Raw genomic sequence first — 24,196 nt, 5'->3', positions numbered from 1 at the left:
ATTTCATTGGATTGATTTTATTCCACCGTTAATACTCACATAATGGCCTGCTGGAGAGGTGAGAGATCAGTTTGCACAGCATGGTGAGTTAGAACAGTCCACGCTGGAGCAGAAACCTGCCCGTTCCAGTTGTACGGTTCTCTCTAGAATTAAATAGAAGACAATTTCAATCATACTTTGAGCGATATAAGAAGAATGTGTTTGAATGCATTGATAAGCTTTAACGTTGAAGTGTCCTTGGGCAAAACACTGCAACTGAAGTTGCTCCTGAAAGCACCTCGTATGGCAGCTCTATCGCCATCGGTGTGTGAATGTGCGAGTGAATAGGTGAATGAGAAACATTCTTAACTGCTTTGAGTACCATTACAGTGGAAAAGCACTATAGAACTGCAGACCATTTACCATGTAATTACACTCTCTTAAAACCCAAATCAGATTGTTCACACATTGAGGCTGAAATCAGAGAAACACAGTTCCAAACAAGAAAAGCAATCAGAGAGCGCAGTACTCCGCCAAGGCTGCTCATTCCTTGTATCATTTCTGATGACAGAAATCTTTTTAAAAATCCATGGATCCCGACTATAAGCCGCATCACTGCCAAAATCTAATCAACTGGTCCTTGTGTCATTTCTGACCTTCCCTAAAAATTTCATCTAAGTCCATTTTTGAGTAATGTCGCTAACTGACAAACAAACAGACAAACCAACGCTGATCGTCACATAACTCTGCGAAGGTTCCGCTTTCTTGGCGGAGTAATTAGAGTTCATATAAATTAACTATTACAACTAATACGCAGCTACTGCAACTGCTGCTACAGAAGAGTTTTCGTACATGGTCTGCAACAATGCTTAAGTAGGTGTTACGTGTCAAGGTAACATCCACATGGACGGCAGGACCCAAGGTTTCCCAGCAGAATATTGCCCAAAGCATGGCATCAGAGTCCACTATGGGAAGAAGGCAAGCTGGTGGAGGCAGTGTGATGTGTTCACCAGGTGAGCGACGCACCCGGCCATCCACGAGTTAAAAAAGAAAACATGATTCATCAAACCAGGCCACCTTCTTTCATTGCTCCGTGGTCCAGCTCTGATGCTCATGGGTCCATTGTTGCTGCTTTGGACGGTGCACAGGGGTCAGCATGGGCACCTTGACTGGTCTGCGGTTATGCAGCCCCATAAGCAACAAACTGAGATGCACTGTGTATTCTGACCCTTTCGTCTAGCCATCACAATTCCGTCCTTGTCAAACTCGCTCAAATCCGTACGTTTGCCCATTTTTCCTGCTTCTAACATTCACTTTTGTGTAATATTCCCAACCCAGCCAACAGACCAACAATCAGTGTTATTCACCTCACCTGTCAGTTGGTGTATACAAATTTATTTTCCCTGCAGCCAGAGCAAATCCTACCAGGGCTTTAGTCTCCAAGTCATCTGATTGGTCGATTTGTTCTCATCTGACCCAATTCTCATTGGTCGGACAATTGCCAGCTTTACTTTCATGAGGAGAAAAGTGCCAGATCAATAGCTTTCCTTGATTAATCCATTATTGTTGGTGGCAAACACATTTTTAGACATACATTTTCATAGCTTTGTGTGGTGAATTTCTAATTACTCTGATACCAAATAATCATGACACATCTGAGAAAAGGAAAAACAGAGCGCAGTCTGTGATCTTTAGTCCACTTGTAGATTCACTGTACATCACTCAAAGCTGGTCTTGAGGTCAACTAAAGTTGTAAAATAAAGCATTAGCTCAAACAAAATTATTTAAGCTGCCCGACGTGCGTCACACACCTCACCAAAATTTGAATTTCAATTCAATTTTAGCTTCTATGATTGCATATTTCAGCATTTGTAATAAAAATATGCAAACCGATAATGAAAGTGCCCTGCCTGGACATAATCATTTCTGGCATTTGAACACCTAACAGAGAATGCCAGAAGTCCTCGGTGTGGCTTCATTTGGTTAAACAGATGGTCAAAAAGTCGAGTGCAAACAAACAAATGGCCTGTGTGTCTCCACAGTCTGCCAGCAGCAGCAGCTACACCCAGAATAAACTGGATGTGAAGCCTCCTCCCTCATTAGAACAGAAAGACGGTATCATATTGGGAATTGTCACATCAAACATCTAGGTTAAAGACATTGAATATACTACAAATATCAGTTTTTTCGTTATTAGGAATTCAATTAGTGTCAAGTCCACCTCTCTTTCCCTCCAAAGGACGCGAGGACAACTCAATTCAAATTTCCAACTTAAACTTTTATTTTCCTTCTAGTTGGTTGGTCATGATGTTTCAATAGGTTGTAAACCTTTAAAGAGAGAGAAACAACGTTCATACCATCAAACACAGAACCAAAAAGTTGACATATTAGTCACTTAACCATTTAAATCAACCAATCATGAAGTGCAGTTAACATAAACTTGGCCATATCAAGAAACATTTCAAATCACCAAGAAAGCAAATAAACATTTCACCAACCATTGGCGTCTTTGGACTGAATCCATGAGTGAACTTGGATCTTCTTTGTTCTTTCCTCGTGTCTCTCTTCTGAAGATTGTTTGCCTGACTGACTGAGCTTCCCCCAGTCCTTCCCAGGTGCTCTAAATCAGTGCTCACTGATCAGGTGTCAAGCACCAGGTGTCAGGTCCCTCCTTGCTGCTACCAGTGCATTCTGGGAAGTGTAGTTTTTAGGTCCCATGTCCTGAGATTCAGCTCAACAATTAGACTAATATGATTTGCATAGAGTGTACATTTTACACTATGGAAGATGTAATTAATGTAGATTTTTTTTTGCCCTGCAACCAATTGATGGGTTAATATGTACATAAGAATACATATTGGAATACAGACTGGTGCAAAGAAAATTATTGAAAAATGGACATGAATCCACCTTCGTTAAGAACTTTTAACACAAAAACTAATATTACATGACCCCAGATTTTAAAACTCAATCAATCTTCACCACTTGGTCAGGTGTGGGGCATTTGGTGAAGTGAGGCAGAATGACCCTTTGGTGCTGGTTTATCTCAACCAACAAGCCAAGGAAAAGAATAAAAACACTAAAAAACCACTCAGAGAGCACATTACTCTGACAAGGCTATTCATTCCCCCATATCGCATTGTTAGAAATGCAGCATTTTTTTTTTTTTTTTTTTTTTTTTAGAAATGCAACACTTGTTTATTTGTTATTGATGATCGGAAATCACGGCAACATAGAATATGTGCATTTAATATAGATGCACCCACAAACAAAATGACCTTGCACTGAGCACAGGCACAGATGCTTTACTGAATCACGTCACCTAAATATGTAGCGGGCGGCAGGAATTGATGGGACTCGGAAACACCTCCACAATTTATTCAATTGTTCCTTGTATCATTTCTGACTGATAAGTCCCAATAAATCTGTAGCAGTGGATTTGTAGTAGGATCGCAATCATGTGAACGTCAGCAGGCAGCTGACGTAGTGCTTACTTGTCATAGTCAGGCATATGGGTTCTGTAAAGCGTCTCGAGACAATTTGACTGTAATTGGCACTATATAAATAAAATTGAATTGAACTGAATTGAATAGTTACAGTGACGCCATGCCGCTATCTCGCAATGATACAAAAGTCTTCAACAAATCCATGGATCCAGACAGTAAGCCGCATCACTGCCAAAATCTAATCACTTGGTCCTTGTGTCATTTCTGACCTTCCCCGAAAATTTCATTTAATTCCTTTAGTCTGTTTTTGAGTAATGTTGCTGACAGACAGACAGACAGACAGACAGACAGACAGACACCTATCATCACATAACTCCGCCGTGTTTCTTGGCAGAGTAATAAAGGGAATAACTGGACTGACAATATGCAACTAAAAAGCTACGAAACATGAAAAATAGCCTCATAATGAAATTCGTTCGATTAAAACTCACCTTCACATGAGTGTGCTCATACTCCAGAATCTGGCTCAGCAGTTTCTTGTGAATGGAGACATTTGTGTCCTTCTTAGACAAAGTTGTATCTCTCTGGAGGTAAAATTAACAAATAGATGTTCTAATTTTAATATTTTACACAAATAAGACATATAAATCAGATAATTGTTGTGCTGTAAATACCTGGTTGGTAAAGAGCTTCAGAATCAGGTGACACTCTCCCTGAACTTTAGATGCACTCGATCGAGGCTCCAGCTTGAACCAGGTGTCGTAGCCGACAACAGGGATCTCCTGCGAGGAGGAAACCAGCCTGATTAATAACACTGGCACACTTGCGGGGGGAAATCCTTCATATTCTGTCATTCATTAGATTTCCACTTGTGTTTGATGTCTCGCGGCGGCTCGGCACGGCTGACTGGAGAGACTTTTCCCACTTTGAACACTCACATTCAAAAAGATGTTGATGCAGCCGAGGAAGTCGTCGGCGTTCTCCTCGGAGCCTGATGAAGCGGAGCCATTGGAGCGCACTGACTTTGCTATCTGCTTAAAATACCTGCGAAAAAGCAGAAAAGCAGCGTGCGAGGAATCCTCCCGGTAAAGGTTTTCACTTTAAAGGCTGCTTTCATCCTCAGTTCACTTGCAATTAGAGCAGGATGAGTTTAATTTCCTAATGAAAGTTGACAATTATTCAGTTTTTTTAAACGAAAAATGCATGTTTTTCACCACAGAATTGTGATCCTTTCATCCCTCGGCCATGATTGACATTTCCAAGTCTTCACTAGACATGACTTCTGTTTATTAGTGTCTCAGTGACCTCTATGAACTCCCTGTGTTTTCTGTGTGCACAGCTTTATTGGCACCACATTTTCCTGCATGTCAGTCTTTCAAAGGACAAATATCACATGATCCTGTAAAATTAACAAGCAGGTTTGGTGTGAGCTTTGTCAACAACTGCACAAGAACTAGGCCTCTTCATTCAAAAAACTGCAGCCTCTGGCTTAGTGAGCATGGAAATGACTCTTTGATTGACATGTCTATTGACTCATCAACAGACTTAAGATATATGCAGTATTTTTTCCCAAAACATTTTTAAAAAGCTGGAATTTTGACCATTTGGTACATCCTCAGAGGTTTACATAACTGCACAGCGGACAGTATTTTCTTCTACCTTCCCATTCCTCGAAGTCCGCTGACTTCATTGAGCTTTTTGCAGGCCTCGGCAACAGAAACGTCATCATCATGGTCCCTGTAGAATAAAAAAAATACAGGATAAATCAAAGGTTATAACAGCCTCACATTTTCTGTAGGTTTCATTCTCTTTGAACAACTATAAGCAAAACTGAAAAGTGCTATAAGCAAGATCAAGAAATGTTATCAAATCAACTCTGTACAGGTTTCACTCTGAGGCTGAAAAACTTTCTGAAGAAGTGGCACATTCTATAATTCAGAACATCGAGTTCAAAGCGTTATTTAATCTGTACAGCGATCATATTCACAGTGAAGGACATCGTGGACAAAGCAGACACATTGTTATTGTTGTTCCATTCCACCTACAGCTGGAGATCTTTTTTGTTTGCTTGAAAAACTCAGCGATTTTGCTTTTTCTAAAGAAATATGAGAAATTTATTTGAAATCTTTTGCCATATGACCAAAAGATGAAAACAAAGCAAGATAGAGAACCATAAGATTTACTGGATTAGTCTTGCATTAACATTTTCTGCATTGATTAGATGATAGTTTCCAATAAAAATCATTTATTGGCTCTGCTCCAAGAAAAAATTCCAACAACAATTCATGGATTTGGGCACTAAACTGAAATAATTGTAAGATTTTTTTTCTTTTTCAAATTAAGTTGAGAGTAGTTGGATTTTTGAATAGTGGTTCGACAAACTAAGATGTGAAGATGTAACCTCATGCATTTGTTACGGGTGTGCAAAAATTTTATTGAACAATGACTAAATATTTATAGAGATAGTAAACTGCAGGTAGACAAACACTGGCTTCAGCTTTACTTTGTAAATATATATATATATATATATATATATATATATATATATATATATATATATATATATATATATATATATATATATGTATGTATTTTGTGATGCAAGACCTGAAATCAAATCAAATGAATCTAATCTAATACGCTGAGAAATGTGTCTATGAGGTTTTTTAAGGTGTTTCCATGCTCTGATCTTACCATATGTCCAGATGTAAGAGGTCATTGTGGACATCATCTATTTCACTACAAAACAACAACAACAACCAAAAAACAGGAAAACCGTTAATTCAATGACCATTTCTTTGACTAGCATTGACATTAATCAGCTCAGTCCTTCCACAGAATGAGTTCCACTGCTCACATAACTAACAGCTTTGGGCGTCAGTGTGACACTAAAGCCGTGAATCCTGCGTGAGACTCATCACCATGTACAGTACTCAGTTTGTCTTTGTACTCACAACACAAACTGCTCGTCCCACACTGGGTTGAGAGTCTCCGGTTTGACCTCGGTCACCTGGATGCACCTGGCAGGTAACACCTCCTTGGTGCTGGAGCGTTTCTCCAGCTTCTCCCTCCGCTTCCTGAAGCTGAACTTTCTCTCCTTCTTCTCCTCCGTTTCCCGAGGACTCTGGCCGACCAGGATTCCCAGCATGCAGTAGGGGTCACTGTACCCTGGAGGTTGTGATGCACATGAACTTTGTCAGCTTGGGCAGTCTGATGCAGGAAGAATTAAGGATGTGCAGTATTTCATGAGACTGATCTGAGAGATACAGTGAGTTTTTAAAGAGTGAAGCTGTGTTTACAGTATTTACCCAACTCAACTGTGCAATTAAACCAATAATCCTGGCCCGCCCATGCACCGCACCTCTCCTATATGCTTATTATTAGTTCTTTTTTCACATTGTACTTTTCTAATACTTCATTTTATTGGAAATACCACAATTTTTGCAACATTTTTTGTAAATACCAGCATTTTTGGAATCTTATTTCACTTATTCATCTCTAATGTAACGTGTGAGTTACTGGATACCTTGAACTTCACCAAGGACAATGACTAAAGTACCTATCAGTCCCTCTATCAATACATCTATCACATATTTTGTTCATTGTAACATAATTTATCATTAGCCTGCTGGTTAATTGTCATATTTTATATAAAATATCCCCAGCTTATGTTATAAAATCCATCCACTGGGACAATAATATATAGGCAGGTATGAGTCTCTTCACGTGTGATAAAAAGCTTCACCCATGTGCAGCAGGGCCTCAGAACAGTTAGTTTGATTGAAGTGACAAAGAGGCATAATGCATGCTGGCCTATGCTATGATGTTTCTGTTTTGAGACATGATTGGAAGTGGATCGCCTTCACTCGTCCTGGTCTTCATGCTTCAGCAGGTTTGTCTCAATATACGGTCCAAGATCTTAATACTACTTAATCCTCATTAGGGTCGCAGGGAGCTGGAGTCTATCCCAGCTGACTTAGGGTGAAGGCAGGGGACACCTGGACAGGTCACCAGTCTACCACAGGGTTACACATAGAGACAAACAATCACACTTGCATTCACACCTACGGGCAATTTAGAATCACCGGTTAACCTCAGCATGTTTTTGGACTGGCTGCACAGTGGCTCGGTGGTTAGGAATTTTGCCTTGCAACTAGAAGATCCCTGGTTCATTGAATGAGTGAAAATTGAAGAAAAAGTGTTTATGAGAGAGAGAAAAAAGGAGTTGATCAATTTTAGAAACAAATGCACTGTGAGAAACTCATTCTGGACATTAAACTTTAAAGGTTTCTGTTATTTGGCAAACACCTGGGCCTTCCCAGGATGTTTTGCATGGAGTTTGCATGTTCTCCCTGTGCATGCGTGGGTTTTCTCCAGGTTCTCCAACTTCCCCCCATAGTCCAAAAGCATCCTGAGTTTAATTGGTAACTCTAAATTGTCCGTAGGTGTGAATGCGAGCGTGATTGTTTGTCTTTCTGTGTAGCCCTGTGACAAAGTGGTGACCTGTGCAGGGTGTCCCCGGAATTCACCCTAAGTCAGCTGGCATAGACTCCATCCTGCAGAAACCTCTTATATCACATCTGCTGGTCAAACCTGCAGAGGCCTCACACATTTTGAATAGGCGTACTGAACCGGAGTGGCCGAATGCTGTACAACGCTCGTGGATTTGTAGTGAATCAGTTGACCATTTACGAAAGTTTTTCAGTCCACACCAAGTAAGGTGCACTCCATAGAGCTATTATTTCCAACAAGAAAAGTTTTTTTTTTTTTAACGCTTGACACGTCTCACCATTTGCATCCTTAGCCATCAGATTCTTCGCTTTCATGACAGAAACTCTCAAGGAGAAACTGGCTCGCTGTGGAGAAAGAAGTCTGTTTAGTATGGAACTGTGAACACATGAAATATTGATCACATTCCAGTTAATTTAATTGTACAGTAATTCCATTCAATCAAACCTGCACTTGTACTGTAGTGTAAGGAAGTAATTTCTGTATATACTGAATGTTTAAGTCACCAGGTAGAACCACATAAACTGCTATTTTAAAAGACCTTACAGGGATATTGGAATGTCCTTGATGGTCAAGAAAAAGGCAGAAAATCTTATATCTCACAACTTTGAAAAAAAAAAAAAACACCCTCTAGGGCGCTGGTACACTCTGGCTCTCAAGTCCACCATATTATTTCCTTTCAGACTCTGAACATGAGGAAATATCAGCATTTTTTTCTCAGGTGCTTTGGCGCATGTCGGGAATGGCCCTTGACATCTGCACAATGGTAAGTATATTTCCCGAAAAAAATTGTAGCAACCGCACGATGTCAAAATCTATCTCTCAGAAGCAATATTTATATCAGTCAACATGTCAGTGCAGTGAGAATGACAAGTCTTTGTGTTGCTGTTTACAAACACTGTCAAAATCATTCGTCGAGTTGTGTCATACAGTATTTTCACACATGGTGAAGGTTCTGATGACTGAAAATGCACACTTTGTATGTCATCTATCACTTTCAACAGCACAATGTTACACATTACTGCATATACAAGACTGATTGCAAGAGATTTGACATTTTTTCCTTTACTTTTTGTACTTCAATTTGTTGACAGATCGTGTCACCGTGATATGAGGCTGTTTCACAGCACTGCGTCGCACAAAGGCAAAAGCACGTCACAGCAGTTGCCTGCAGAGGCTGGATAAGACGTTCCAAAAGATTCCCTCTGTGGAAGGGAAGATAGTCATTGTGATGTGGATGAGAGTTTGTTGTCCAACAGACAAGCACATCAGGAGGTGAATAAAGACTTTAAAGCACTGCGTGTACAGCTCTGAATAAGGGGTGTTTATTGTGCTGTTAAACTATCTTATCCTTTTCTGTATTGCAATGTCATGCAAGGACATAGTGACGAGTGGTTTGCCTATTTTGCATGTAATTATTTATGCAATGAAGCAATACCTTGATATTTGAACATCACGTAAGGAAACAGTAGACAGTTTCAAGAATGCACCAAAACCATTTGTTCAAAATGAGAAATTGGTTTCAGAATATGCAAAAGTGGCCAAATTGTGGAGAGATGATCAAGTTGTTTATCAGAACATCAGTGCTGACCTGAGTAATGCACCAATGCGACTGAGAAAAAAAATAAACCTGCAAAACACCTCCTGTGGCAACACAACTGAGGGTTTAGTGATGTTTCTAAATCTGTACTCTGAGAACTCCAAGGGGCTTGCTGCTATGATGTGCTGTCGGCATTCGTTGGATTTGTCGGGTTTTTCTCTATAACATAACACTGTAAAGTCTTGACCTTACTCTGTAAAGTGCCCTGAGATGACTTGTGTTGTGAATCATGCGCTATGTGAAGAAAAACTGAACTGAACTGAAAATATCTTGACTGAAAGGACAGCGGCAGTGGTATACATGTTATAGCACAGTTAGCAAAAGATAAGATGATAAGATAAGATAAGATAAGATAATCCTTTATCAATCCCGCATTGGGTAAATTTGCAATGTTACAGCAGCAAAGATTGTGCAAACATTTAAGGAATGTAGTATAAAAATGTAAATAAAACAAAATATACATAAGTAGTAGTTCTAAAAACAACAATATTGCACATATGAGTTGCATTGCACAGATTTTTTTAATAAACAGAAACACTGATAGAGCATTATTAATGTGCAAGTCACGTTATGTTAGTGTTGGATTACAGCTAACTATTATGGAAACTACGTAAATAGTTTTCATTTTAAATACTTTAAATGCTATTAGGAGACATTTGAAACCTGCTTGAGTCCTGTAATGCATCACAGTCTGTACAGCACAAAATGTCTCACCTTGGCCTCTTGAACTTTTTGTAGAATGATGTCATGTTCCTCCTCACCCATATCAAACACCTAGGAGAGATGATCAATTTTAAAAAAATCAATTTATGTAACAATAGCACAGAAAACACTTGCTGTGTGCTTAAAATCAACACTAACAGCCAATATTTATTATGGGTTTACTTCTTAAAGCTGACAAAAATCCACTAAAAACCACTGAAATTCGCTTTACAAAATCTTTAATTCTGTCCCTGCCAGTACCTGACCTAACCAGGAACACGAGCTACACACCTTGAAGAAAAAATAAAATAAAAAAAGACGCCCACTCCAGAAAAAAGAAGAGGCTACAGTCCTGAGCGTGAGATCATCTGAATCAATGCAATATCAGAGCTGAATATCAGTACACAGCGTGACTGGGCTTTGATGTTTAATCAGTTTTGAGCCAAGAGCATCTGCTCAGATTCTTACAGCCTGCTCACAACAAATAACGCTCTCTGTGAGGCGACCGTCAGTGTTATGAGGAGACATTTAATAGAGCTCAGAAAATACAGTCTGTTCTTCTGAAGATAGATAGATGATAGATAGATAGATAGATAGATAGATAGATAGATAGATAGATAGATAGATAGATAGATAGATAGATAGATAGATAGATAGATAGATAGATAGATAGATAGATAGATAGATAGATAGATAGATAGATAGATAGATACCTTTCGCAGGTAAGCAAACAGCTCATCATCACTCTTCACATGTTCTGGTGAAGGCACTCCGACCCTGTTGACCACCGTGTACACAGCCTCTTCATAAAGCAGGTCCAGCTACATGAAAACACACTCGACTTAATAACTACATTTTCAAAAGAAAAAAAAGCCTGTTTTTCTTTAGCCTTCATGCCTTCTGCTCTGCTGCACATCAAAAGCAAGAACAAAAAAAGCCACAACTGTGCTTTTATTGAGTTTTTTTTTTTTTCTTTTTTTTTAAAGAATTTAATCCCTGCTGAAATGCGATGAAAACCAGAAAAAAAAGCAGAGCTGACACACCTCAGTCCTGCTGATTCTGTCGGGGATAAAGGCCTGGTCCACATGCTCCTGGGGCGGCGCCACTGTGCAGGCCCCTCTTTGGCACTGTGAGGGGACAAAAGTAGTTTGTTCGAAACCAAACCTCCACTGATTCTCTTTAGAAGAAGTTTTCAGGTCAAAATCCTTTACTAGAGGTAAATCCCTGAATCAAAACCTTATTTCATTAAAAGTACTGGAGGGAAAACTGCTTGTTACAATGTAAAGTATATGAGTGTAATATTATTGTATGTTACATTATTAGATTTAAATTGCACGTCAGTGTGTGGAAAGCTAATTGTGTGGATGCTCCTTATGTTTTGATGATGATCAACCGTTTGCTTTTTGCTTATTTTTTACTCAGCTCTTCGCAAACACACTAATAAAGCATCACCGTCCAACTGTGGAAGTGGGAGAAACTGAACAGAACCATCGACAGCAGCTCGTCACAGCTGAGCTTCCAGTCTTCTAAACACCCATTTGACCCCGTCCTTCTGTCCGCAGACGTCACAGTGGCCATGGCAATGGGTTGAATGACAGCACCGAGGCCCGCTCGCTGTACATACTGTACAGAAGTGTACAACAGATGGAAAGGTTCATATCGGGTGGGGGTTACCTCAGCCTGGGCCGCCCGCATCATGTTCTCCTGTTTCTGCAGGATGGCATTCATACGCTCAAAGAACTCCACACTCGCCTCTGAAATCCTGCCAAGAAGAGGGAGAAGGTTGACAAATAGTCACGTCTAAAAACAGAGACAGAAAAGTGAGTCGAAATGCATGTCGCACTATGGCCATCTGATCAGTTTAACGTCAGATTAGTAATTAAACAGCAGGATTTGGTGACATTGGTGGGATCAAATTGTGTCCTGTTTACAGACACTTGTGAAGAGCGTCTGTCAATAAAGACGATCTGTTTCCTTCTTATGGTGAACTACTGGACTCCGTCTCCTGCGGTTCAGCGCTTTATTAGTTATCAAACCTCATCTAGTCATCAGCACTAAAAATAAAAAAATAAATCAACATGCCTGCACTCTGCATGAACCATGTTAATCTGATGTGATGAGCGATGCCGTGTGCAAAATGCAAATGATGATTTCGGTTTCCTCCAGGTGTGAGTGAATCCCCGAACTCCCGCCAGCCGCAGTTGTCATGGTGATACGGGCACAGTCAGGGAGGGAGTAGCTGGATGAACACCCTGGGAATCCCCACCACCACCACCACCACCACTTCCACCTCCACCAGCAGCAGCACCGTCACTTCCACCTTACCTTCCTCCCAAATCTCCTAAGGGACATCTTCCTCCCGGCCTCTATGGAAATCACAGCAGCTCTGATGTGAGCCGTGGCAGAACCACTGGGATCGGCCATGCTGTCTGTCTGTCTCCTCATCCCCGCTGTCCTCACCCTCCCAGCTCCTGCCTCATCCCTCATCACTCAGCCAATCCCCATCACATTATGCAGAAGAGCTGTCCACAGAGGCCCTGACACGCTCCTTTATTAGCGTCATCACATCACAGCAGGCGTGTGGCAGCCCATCCCAGCACCCACCGACTCTCACCAAGGTGGGGGAGCCGATGGCGAAGCCACGAGGTATTGATGGACACTAATGGCATCAATTCTGGGAGAGCTGGGGAGGTTTTCACTGGCACTGATCCCAGTAAAACTTAAAAGAGGGATGTCTTCAGTTTAGTTAGACAAAAGCTTATATTATATTACATTCTCAATAGGAGTCCTCCTTTGTTAACAAATTTCTTTAATCGAGTTTTAAGCTAGAATTTCCTTGGTTAGTTGGGTTGTGGCTTAAAGTTTGATACTGAGTATTATAGCTGTACATTGTAATCAAGAAGACCGATAAGAGATATTTGGAACTAATAATCGACAAGGCCAATAGTTAGTCTGTTCCAAAATGATATGTTTCATGACTAATGGTTCATAAAATGTCCAGAATTCATAATTCATCAACTTTGCAACTATATATATATATATATATATATATATATATATATATATATATATATATATATATATATATATATATATATATATATATATATATATATATATATATATATATATATGCATTTTTATGATACATACATATACACATATATATGACAACCTTATGAATAAATAATAAAAATCTACTATGTGGTACTCATTCCAGATTCTGATGATAATGCTTTGAACACAGTCATGTCATGTGAACAGCTAAAACTCTAACACCATCATAGCACACTCTAGCTGAGAGCTCTGACTGGTTCACATTAAAACACAGGAGACTTTGTCATGGTGGTCTTTTACTAGCTAAACTCCCACAATGCACTCTGCATGCCAACACAGAACTGCCAGTAATGCGAATGAAAACCTCCCACAGGTAACAGTAAGCGAGTCCACCTCATGATGAAACCAGGTACTACAGCTAATCTGCAACAGATTCTCTGACATGCATTTCCTTCATCTTTGGTCTTTTCAATATATGCTCAATCAGTTCAATTATTAACAAGAATTAGTCAAATAATGATTCATCTATACCATTACTAACTAAGTTTTATGTTTAAAAAATTTTGCATCAAACACAAGTTAGTTGTTTCTAAACACAAATTAAAACCTAAACTGTTATTCTTTTCTGAAACTCCTCAGTCAGCGTTTGAAGGCTTGAAACCACAAACCGAATCATCCATCCATCCATTATCTATACACCGCTTAATCCTCACTAGGGTCGCGGGGGGGGGGGGGGGGGGGGGGGGGCTGGAGTCTATCCCAGCTGACTCGGGCGAAGGCAGGGGACACCCTAGACAGGTCGCCAGTCTGTCGCAGGGCCACATATATAGACAAACAATCACTCTCACATTCACACCTACGGGCAATTTAGAATGATCAATTAACCTCAGCATATTTTTGGACTGTGGGAGGAAGCCGGAGTACCCGGAGAAAACCCACGCATGCACAGGGAGAACATGCAAACTCCATGCAGAAAGATCCCGGGAAAGCCGGGACGCGAAACCAGGGACCTTCTTGCTGCAAGGCGAAAGTGCTAACCACTACACCACTGTGCAGCCCCCCAAACCGAATCAACAATCTCTGAATGACTCGGCAAACAAACCTGCTGACAAGGGATTGGGAGCTTTGTTATGTGGAGCTTACAGTTTCCATTTGTACATACAGTACAAATAAGCTTAATTTCATGGTAAGACTTGTGTTTTGAGACACTCAATTCTCTCCGCATCCATCTCCAATCATCCAGGGCATTCTCATATCCAGAAATCTGTCCCTTCTTCTGTCAGTCAGCTTGAGGATTTGTCCAGACAGTCTGGGATCTGTTGGTTTTTTCTTCTCTCTCTTTGGAATTTTGGACAATGTGATCATGAGCAGAAATGATGCCCAAATGATGCATATCCAGTCAATTTTGATCTGATACATCACATATAAAACAATGCTGATATCTTTCAACCGCTCTCACACACACGCAGACACACACATGCGCACACACGCGGCACCAGAATAACAAACTGATTTGATGTTGCTAGGAAACAGGTCTTCTATTTTTTTTAAACTCGCTTTATTCTAATTTATTTTTTGAATTCATTCAAATGCTTCAATTATGTTTTCCTGTCTAGAGGGTAAATCGGAGTCAAGGCAGAGATGAAAACACTCCTTCTTCTACTTCTTTTATTGGGGATAATATGTTTAAACACTACTAATTAAGAGTGTGAAGGTGACGCCCCCTCACTTCAAACTTCAATATAATATGGCAGTGCATGCATAGTAATTAATATTGCAGACATCACTGTCAACTGCAGCATGAAAAACAATGTGACGTCTGTATGCATTCTAATAAAATAAGATGATTTTTCAAATCTGATTCATCATGCTTGTCACTGCACAATACAAGTCTGCAGCTCCTATCATAAACAAAGACCTCTATGACAATACAACACAGCAGGCTGTTTGTTTTACTCTAATTATACATTTGATTAAGTGACAAAACACTACAGGTTGAAAGGTATCAAGGCGGAGATATGATCACAAAAGCTCTGGTTGAATCTCTCTGTTCATTAACTTAAAAAAGAAACAACCGAGCTAGTACTACTGACAGAAATAAGAGCAGTTTGGTGTGAATTTATTTCCAATTGGAGTTCTTGTGAGTGCTTAAGCGTCTGATCAATAGCTGACTGAGGATTTGAAAAACAGCCAGGATATGTTCCCTGACAACAAGAGAAAAGTGTTCCTTATGTTTCTTTTCATCTGTTATTCATCAAACTACACAGTATGACAACACAAACTAGAACAGCACTGAGAGAGCACAGTACTCCACCAAGGCTGCTCTGTCGTTGTATCATTTCCGATGGCTGAAATATCATGGATCCACACTATAAGCCGCATCACTGCCAAAATCTAATCAGTTGGTCCTTGTGTCATTTCTGACCTTCCCTGAAAAGTTCATCCAAATCTGTTAATCTATTTTTGAGTAATGCTGTTAACAGACAAACAAAGGCCAATCGTCACTTAACTCCACTGAGGCTCCGCCTCCTTGACAGAGTAATAAAGAATTTCAGTATTAAATGAAAATAAATCCTGGATACATCTCATACAGGTAACAGTTAAAGTTAAACCAATATAGCAAAATTTTCTTCCTCAAGGCTTAAATATGTTGTATGTTTGTCACTTTGTCCAAAACAGACTGACTGGATTGAGCAGCCAAAACCTGATAGGTGTTAATTTTTCTATATTTCAGAGCACTTTAATACAGTCTTGTCCATGTTGACTTGACAGACAGGAAAACTGACATTTTAATGAGTAGGAAAATTCAAATCAGCCGATGACACATCCGTAAGTAACAATGTTTGACTGGGTCACGCATCCCTCCATTACAATTGTGATAGGGATTTCGGTTTACTGTAGTGGAAGATGAAGTCAGATCTTTAGTTTAAAGACAAAGTGATATGGCAGTGAAAAATACTCTGAAAATATTCACTTTCAAAATCTGGAGTAAAAGTACAAATTTAATCAACAAAATGAACCTTAAAACCGCACCACAGATTACACAATTTCTCATACCTACAAACTGTTGAACCAAAATAATCATCAGATTTTCAGTTTTACAATGCTCCTTGAACTACCCATCTGTGATGCATCATCCAATTAGAAAACATGACCAAATGTAAGTTTAAATTTGAAACGTGTCATCGAAATCACTTTATTCTAAATGTCTAATATATTTAAAAGAAATACACCCTTTGCACTAACCAGAATCGGTAAAAACTAAAGATTCTGTCTTTCTTGGTAGAACTACGAAGCCGTTAGTGATTCAGCTACAACCAACAGTCACATGGCAAAAATTTAGGGACTCTTTTGCTCAGCTAGGCTGAATTGCAGGCTGTGTTTACACAGAGCAGAGAGGAGACAGATATGGAAATAAATTCTAAATATAAGCAGTAAAATATGTACTTCATCTGGAGCCACTGTTTATTTCCCCAGTATTGGTGGTAACACCAATACCTGCAGGCACTTGAAAAAAGTGTTGTACATGCTGATTCCTGAGTCTCCCAATTTTTGTAAAAAAAAAACAAAACAAACTACCTTCTTTATTATGATAAATTGCATTGTAACAATGTGATACTGAGCAGAAGACAATTTTGAGTTCTCATAAGTATTTCCTGAACTTTATTATTGGGACAATATATAGAATAAAAAGTACAATGAGATTCCTAGGTTCTGAATAAAAGTCATATTTCTTATGTATGAAACAATACTTTGCTAATAAAGCTGATTCTGACACATGTTGCATTTTATTCCTGCAGCTGTCCAGTGTGGAGATGGGATTGCAAAAATAAATGTGTTATTTATGTCAGCTGTTCTCAACAAACAGGCATGCATGCAATCAGGGAGGGAATAATTGCTTCCTAACATCTACAGCACCTTTAAAAAGTATTCATACCCATTGGAAGTTTCTCCCTGTTAGTGCTTTTCGACATTGAATCATGACCAATTTAATTAGTCTTTTTGGATGAGAAGTTGCATAAATAAGACTCTTTCGAGTCAAAGTGAAAACAGATTTCATTGTTGAGATATATACATATATATATATATATATATATATATATATATATATATATATATATACATATATATATAAATTAAAAAATTCTTTTTAGATTTTTAAAGAAATACAATGTTCGTATTAAGACACAGACTGGGTAGGAAAATCATTCATCAATTAATCAAATACACAAAATTGTTTTTTTTTTCTCGTTGGATTTGTTAAAGAATCTTCAACAGTGCTGGCCTTGACTACCTCTGCAATAACTGTCTCTTCATGTGCATCAGGGATTTCTGCTTAATTCATTCTACATTGATTGGGTTATTCTCCATTATTAAAAAGTGAGAGCCTTGACACAGTGACACTGAAGAGTCAAATCCATTAAAGACACGACAGCGAGCTCGGGATTCAAAACACAGTGGAGTCAAGTGTGAAATATGATGCTCACCACTGTTGACAGAGATGGAGGTAAACACTGAACGAAGCAAAGACAAATAAACCATAATCTAAATCTAAGCAGAAATCCCTGTAGGTTATGCTGTATGACCATTCAAGCGGATCTCTGACAGTGTCTTGTGCATTTCCAGGGGGCTTAACAAGCAAGCTCACATAGTGGTATAAACATAATTTGCTCAACTGAATTAAAAAATCCGCCTCTGATGTGCCAGTCAGCTTGGAGAGGCTCAACGCTGAGAGCAGGCGGCACTGGGTCAACAACTGTGGACGGAGCAGCCCAAATCTAGCCAACCTCATTTGCAAAATCTCAATTAAAGTGGGAGTGAAGGCAGGTCAGCAGCAGCCTGAATGGATAACAAAGATCAACAGCCTGCCTCTAATGATGAGCGCTCAGGGTATGAGGTTCAGCGGTGAAGCTGCAGCATCATAGAGCTGCCATCGGAAATGAGACGAAGGCGAGATGCTGACAGCTTAAATCAGTTTTTAAATAAGAGCACACAGGCAGATTTGATGCTAAATTGCATTCAAAAATATTATTAAAATTAGAAATCCATAAACATACTGATGGTTAAATGTGTTTAATTATACATTCAATAAAAAAATACTAAAAAAAAGTGTGCCAGAAAGTCATTTATAGGTGCTGCATTTTTCATTCAAACCTACATTTATGAGTGTTCAATGCAGCATCTGAGGTTATCTTCCACGTTAAAAATAGACATGGTTGTCATTACAAGTATAAGTTCACATCATGGCAGCAGCCCATGTTTAGGTTGCTATAGAAACCCCGGGTTCATACTATTACTTTTGGCTTCAGATGAAGCTTCAAAACAGGACTGAGAAGAAAAAAAATCAGATGACTGTTCACCTGAGAAGCTTTGTGTCATTGAGGAAGACTCCACCATCACCCACTCTTCAGTTCAAAAAAACTAAACAAAATCAAGGAACACTCACAAAATATTTAATAAAAAAAAAAAAAGCCTTGAACAGGAAAATGTGGCACAAACTAGAGAGTGGCAAAATCAAGGTACACAAAGGTTCTGTATATACCTCTCATTAGCAATGTTATAAACAAATAACGTATAACAAAAAAGAAATTATAGAAGAGAGCATACTAAGAACATATAACACAATATATAATGCAAGCAGTACAGTGTAAAGATTTATGTTTATGTTGTACATTTAATCTAAAAAGAGTACATCTTTATTTTCCAGCTGAGATATTTTCCTGGCTGAAAAGCATGAGGATGAAAAATGGATTTGGCCAATTTCGGGTGGCAAATGATGATTATGTCCACCAAGGTGGTGATGCGTCAATAATTTTCTCGATAAACTTTTGAAACTTTGCTTCTTTTCTTCAATCAACTATACAAAATCCAATAACATTATTGGATAATAAGGTGCAACCATATCATTTTTAACATTCTAGCAGGAAGAATGACTGAAATCAGGTCTAGATCAATGTGTCATTTCAACAGTGCAGAACATTCTGTCCATTAAATTTTCTACATCTTTTCCCACACATGGAGTCAAAGTAGGCATTTATTTTGTCCGTAGCGAATGTTCCTTCATTGAAACAATTGACAGTTGAATACTGATCATCTTATTGCAATGCAATGCTCAGAAGTGGCTTGAGGAACATAATGAAGAGCGCCGATCTTATCAAGCATTCATGAGTTGCGTGGAAATAATCAACAAAAGCCCCATGTCCATTCTTTTAATACACAGACACAGCTCATACGCTGCAGTTCAAAAGTTTGGACTCACTTAGTGGAATGTCCTTATTTTAGAAAGGAAAGCATTTTTTTTTCAATGTAGATAACATTAAATGAAATGCAGTCTACATATTGTTAATGTGGTAAATGATTATTCTAGCTGGAAACAGCTGATTTTTAATGGAATATCTACATAGGAGTACAGAAGCCCATTTCCAGCAACCATCACTCCTGTGTTCTAATGCTACATTGTGTTAGCTAATCGTGTTGAAAGGCTAATTGATGATTAGATAACACTTGTGCAATTATGTTAGCTCATGAATAAATGTGTGAGTTTTCATGCAAAACATGAAATTGCCTGGGTGACCCCAAATTTTTGAACGGTAGTGTACATGCATGCACACACCCATGCAAACCATGCAAATGTAAATTTATATATATTTCCATTCACATGCAAAAACAGATTCACCAAACATGCATACTGCTTCTGGATTTGATCTCCTGTCTTTTACCACGCGGGAAGATGTCCTTATTGCTCCACTAAAAGCAGTCAGTCTGCTGTACAACATTGCACCCATATGCTGCAGGAGACATTTGGACATCAAAACCATGTGGTGTAAAACCCGTAGAACAAGAAAGCAGCATTTGTGATCCCCCCGGAGTCTGCCTGTGCATGTAATAGTGCGGTTTATGTGTCCTTGGGGGGGAGGCAGCTTGTGAATGGCGTCCTCACAGCAAGTCACAACTCTAGAATAAATGCCATGCAATTAAAACACTGTGTTGACAAGAAATGACGACCTGTGGCTTCAGCGGGATGGCCAGCAGAAAACAAATGAATTATTGCTTATGAGCTTGTGCCACTCTTTTCGAAGGGATGTCATTATCCTTCCGAGCGGCCCAGATTGCATTTTAATTTCCTGCAAAGATGCTCATTATGAGAGATTTTACTACTCCTAAAGGGCAACAATCAGGCAAATCTATACTGTAGATGGAATCTATGTATCAATCAAAAGCAAGGTACTTATAAACAGACTGGATTTTTGCTCAAACACAAGCCAGGTTTAACCTGTCTGACAGTGATGCTGTAGATTCTGAAAGCAAAAGTAGAGATTTCATCACAACTCAGGGTCGACTGCTATGGGTTTTTTGTTACGGTGCAGATTACTAATGATCAAGAAAGGCCCATAACTGATATTTTGAGCTGATATACATGAGATTTAATGCTTTAACAGCATAGCAGAGAACCTGTCATTCATAACTGGGCTTGAAAGGTGAATGCATCAGACCTGAAGTAGCACATTTAATTTATCAATAATTGGCGAAGGGCTGCACAGTGGTTTGGTGGTTAGCACTTCCGCCTTGCAGCTAAAAGATCGCCGGTCTGCGTCCCAGCCTTCCCAGGATTGCTCTGCATGTTTTCTCCGGGTACTCTGGCTTCCTCCCACAGTTCAAAAACAAGCTGAAGTTAATTGGTAACTCTAAACTGTCTGTAGGTGTGAATGTGAGTGTGATTGTTTTTCTGTATACGTAGCCCTGTGATAGACTGGTGATCTGTCCAGGGTGTCAGCTGGGATAGACTCCAGCCCCTCCCACGACCCTGCTGAGGATTAAGTGGTGTATAGACAATGGATGGATGAATAATCAGCCAATAGAAATACAGACACAGATAACTGGTATAACGTCAAATATCGGCCGCGATAATTGGCCAAGCAGATCATCAATCTATCCCTAATCACAACCCTACTTTTAATAAAATGAGACACAATTTTCACAAAGTGTAAAAAAAATTCCGGTCCATCATTACTGGAGCTATGAAGTCATGTGTGAAGTGTGTGGACAGCGGTAGCTCACCTGCGAGGTAAAGGGTCAGGACAGTGTGTGAGGGGGCTGCTGGCGGTGGGAGGCGGCTCCCGTCGACTCCTCAGCGACTGGCTCCTCTGCACCTGCCTCAGCACACTACTCTTCAAATCCAGCAGCGTCGTCATGATGTTTCACTGGCAGAACGGACACGAAGAGCAAACGTCAAGACACTGACCACTGCAACCACTTATTGTCTGAGCTCCATGTATCCTCAAAATTCATTTAATTCCAGCTGTACGGTCATTAATCTGGTAATGCACGTGGGTTCTTTTGGGCTCACCAGCTGAATAATCACCCTCTTGCACTCTTAACATCATTGTATTCTATTTTTGTCTCATGCTGCAGGGCACGGATTCATCTTCCACCTTTTTAGTCTGGTCAGTTGTGAGTCCATCGGCCGCCTTTTTTGGAGACCAGACTTTGTATGAAATATGCAAATTAAGAAACTCTTGCAAGAGAGCTGCAGGCAGGCAATGATAGCGGTGTCACAAAAACTGCCTGAAACTAAGTGAAGGCTAAGTTTAGAAATCTTAATCTGGCCTTTATGAAGACAAAACATGAGAGTGCTTAATAGGTAAGTGCTGAAAAAATACACAATATGGGGAATGACGATCAGTGCGGGTCGTGGCCGGCTGGGATTTAAATCAGCAACTCACTGCTGACAGCATGTGTGCCCATGTGGTATCTACCCAAACCAGTCGGATAGCAGATCACCCCCAGAATATTAGACTTTTGGAACGTCTGCTGCAGTGTGGGCTTACAGATGGTAAAATGTTTGCCTAATTTTAGTTGACAAGTTTATAGTTGGTAAATAATAATGAGGGACTCCACAATAGGCTTAACAAAAAGAACATTCAGTAATAATTTTTTGCACCTTCCTGTTTAACAAAAGCAATATTCTAACCTATAATTAAACTTGCATAAACTATCAACTGCATGATTCTCATCTTTTATTGAAATATTAAATATTTAATGAGTGCAGAGGCATTGACAAAACCATGATGCAAAAGAGTTTCTAACAGTGAATTCAGACTTTCTTTTTTTTTAACTAGTAACTGTGGGGTTGACTGAACATAACTGTTTCTTTTTTTAGTGATTGATACCATTAAAAGTTAAAAGCTGCTAACAGGGGGTCTGCTCCTTTGAAGCAGTCAGTGAGCTGTGTTCTGAATCACAGCAACAGCAGGGGGTTTGGGTCTTTGGACTATTTGTCAGACCTTTAAAAATGTATCCCTGTGTATAAAAACTTACATATTCAAGTTTTTTTTCATGAAAAAAAAATCCCTTTCTGCCTTCAAATAGCTTAGATGCAACTCTGCATCGTTGCTTTCTTTAAAATGTGTGGACCTCTTTCTCCACTCATTCACTGCAGCTCAGCACACCAGGTTTGTTCTGTTCAAACACTGTAAAACTACAGCCAAACAATGGCAAGTTGTAAATTGGAGTAATTCAGCCATACGTGTTAGAATTGGAAAGTGATTCTCATGAAAATCGATGGCAAGTAAAATACTTGATTTACATTGGAGTGGCTTCTTAAAGCTTCCCATAAACACCTGAAAACCTGAACAGTGAAAACTTTGTCTGGATAAAAGCTCCACATCCATCCAGAGCAAAAAACAGAAAACCCCTTAATCTGATCAGTATACCACACTTTGCCTTTACTGCAGCCCCTGCTTTCCAATCTGTACACTTGTACACAGTTTTTAAAAGCAGATTGGTCCAAGCATCTTGGAGAAAGAGTGTTTTTGTCTTGTGTCTTCTCATATAAGAGATCAGAGTTTTATGTAGTCTGTTGCACATCTCCTTGTTCTTCACATTGCTGCAGATTGTTCGTGACTCTGGTTGTACATTTTGGGTTTTTGGAGATTCTGTTTAGGACCAATTGTACACCTATAGATGACTGTATTACATGATGAAAAATATCTGCACATTTGAAGCATTCAAAACTTCTGCACAGAAGTGTGTTAATTTTTAAATTTTTTTTAAATTTAGCTGAGAAAATTGTCTGTACAGTAAATACAGCTTTTTCTGGAGCCAGCAGGTGTTTTGCATAGTTTAGCCTAAAGACTGCTACCTGGTTAACTGGTCGGTTTTGTGCTATTTTTGTACAGATTAAACAAAGGAGATATTAATTAACTTAATAGATGCTGGCAGGTAAATCTTTTTATCTTTGGAGAAGCCAGGGTGGCTTTTCAACCTGTTACTGGTCTTTGTTGAAAGAAAAGTTAACCAACTTCTGATTATAACTTCATATTTGAAGAGTGGCATCAATCTCCATAGCCAACTTTCCCAAAATTCTTCTATTCTACCAACCATTGTATTATTTTTATATATATATATATATATATATATATATATATATATATATATATATATATATATATATATATATATATAATAAATCATGTGATAAAATCCCTGTTAATTTGTCCTCAACATGTTGTTTTCACTAATTTACCTGGGCTTAAAACTTGGATCAATGAACATGTTAAATTGTACCTGAAAAATCTGTAAAATTATCAATCAGAAATACTCTAGACAGCAATTTAGAAAGCTACAGGTTATTTAACAGAGAAATATGGCATTAAATCATTAGTTTCTTACATTTTTTTTAGCATATGGCAGCTTATCTTCTTTTTAGTAAATGCAGAAATGTTATCTAAGCTTTTACAAAGAAAGGTGTTGTTGGGTTATCATGACCGTGAAATACCAATTTAGAAAAAACGAGCTTGTCTGGCGACCTCAGAGAGATTGGCACTGCGTTGCTAAGCAATTCACTGAGACCGGGTAGATCTTTTTTAAAGCTACTCGCCATCAAGTGAATTCTCATTTTGGT

At 39.1% G+C, this 24,196-nt stretch overlaps 1 protein-coding gene across 2 annotated transcripts in view; it reads right to left on the bottom strand.

Annotated features, from left to right (window-relative positions):
- The window catches only part of baiap3 (BAI1 associated protein 3), a 46,840-nt gene that overhangs the window by 15,251 nt on the left and 7,393 nt on the right, over positions 1–24,196 (bottom strand). Inside the window, exons 2-14 of one of the 2 annotated variants that reach the window (XM_023269297.3) lie at positions 21,352–21,494; positions 11,911–11,998; positions 11,280–11,363; positions 10,950–11,057; positions 10,249–10,308; positions 8,215–8,281; positions 6,380–6,593; positions 6,120–6,164; positions 5,085–5,162; positions 4,364–4,469; positions 4,100–4,207; positions 3,917–4,009; positions 40–143 (exon numbers count right to left, since the gene is read on the bottom strand). In XM_023269297.3, the coding sequence (XP_023125065.1) occupies positions 40–143; positions 3,917–4,009; positions 4,100–4,207; positions 4,364–4,469; positions 5,085–5,162; positions 6,120–6,164; positions 6,380–6,593; positions 8,215–8,281; positions 10,249–10,308; positions 10,950–11,057; positions 11,280–11,363; positions 11,911–11,998; positions 21,352–21,485 (1,289 nt within the window). In that variant the 5' untranslated portion in view covers positions 21,486–21,494. The other variant, XM_055005434.1, reaches the window with a different exon arrangement.

The sequence above is a fragment of the Amphiprion ocellaris genome, chromosome 19 (assembly GCF_022539595.1).
Source record: "Amphiprion ocellaris isolate individual 3 ecotype Okinawa chromosome 19, ASM2253959v1, whole genome shotgun sequence".
Lineage (NCBI taxonomy): Eukaryota > Metazoa > Chordata > Actinopteri > Pomacentridae > Amphiprion > Amphiprion ocellaris.
The sequence above is the reverse complement of the archived record's forward strand: the minus strand, read 5'-3'. Positions and strand labels throughout refer to the sequence as shown.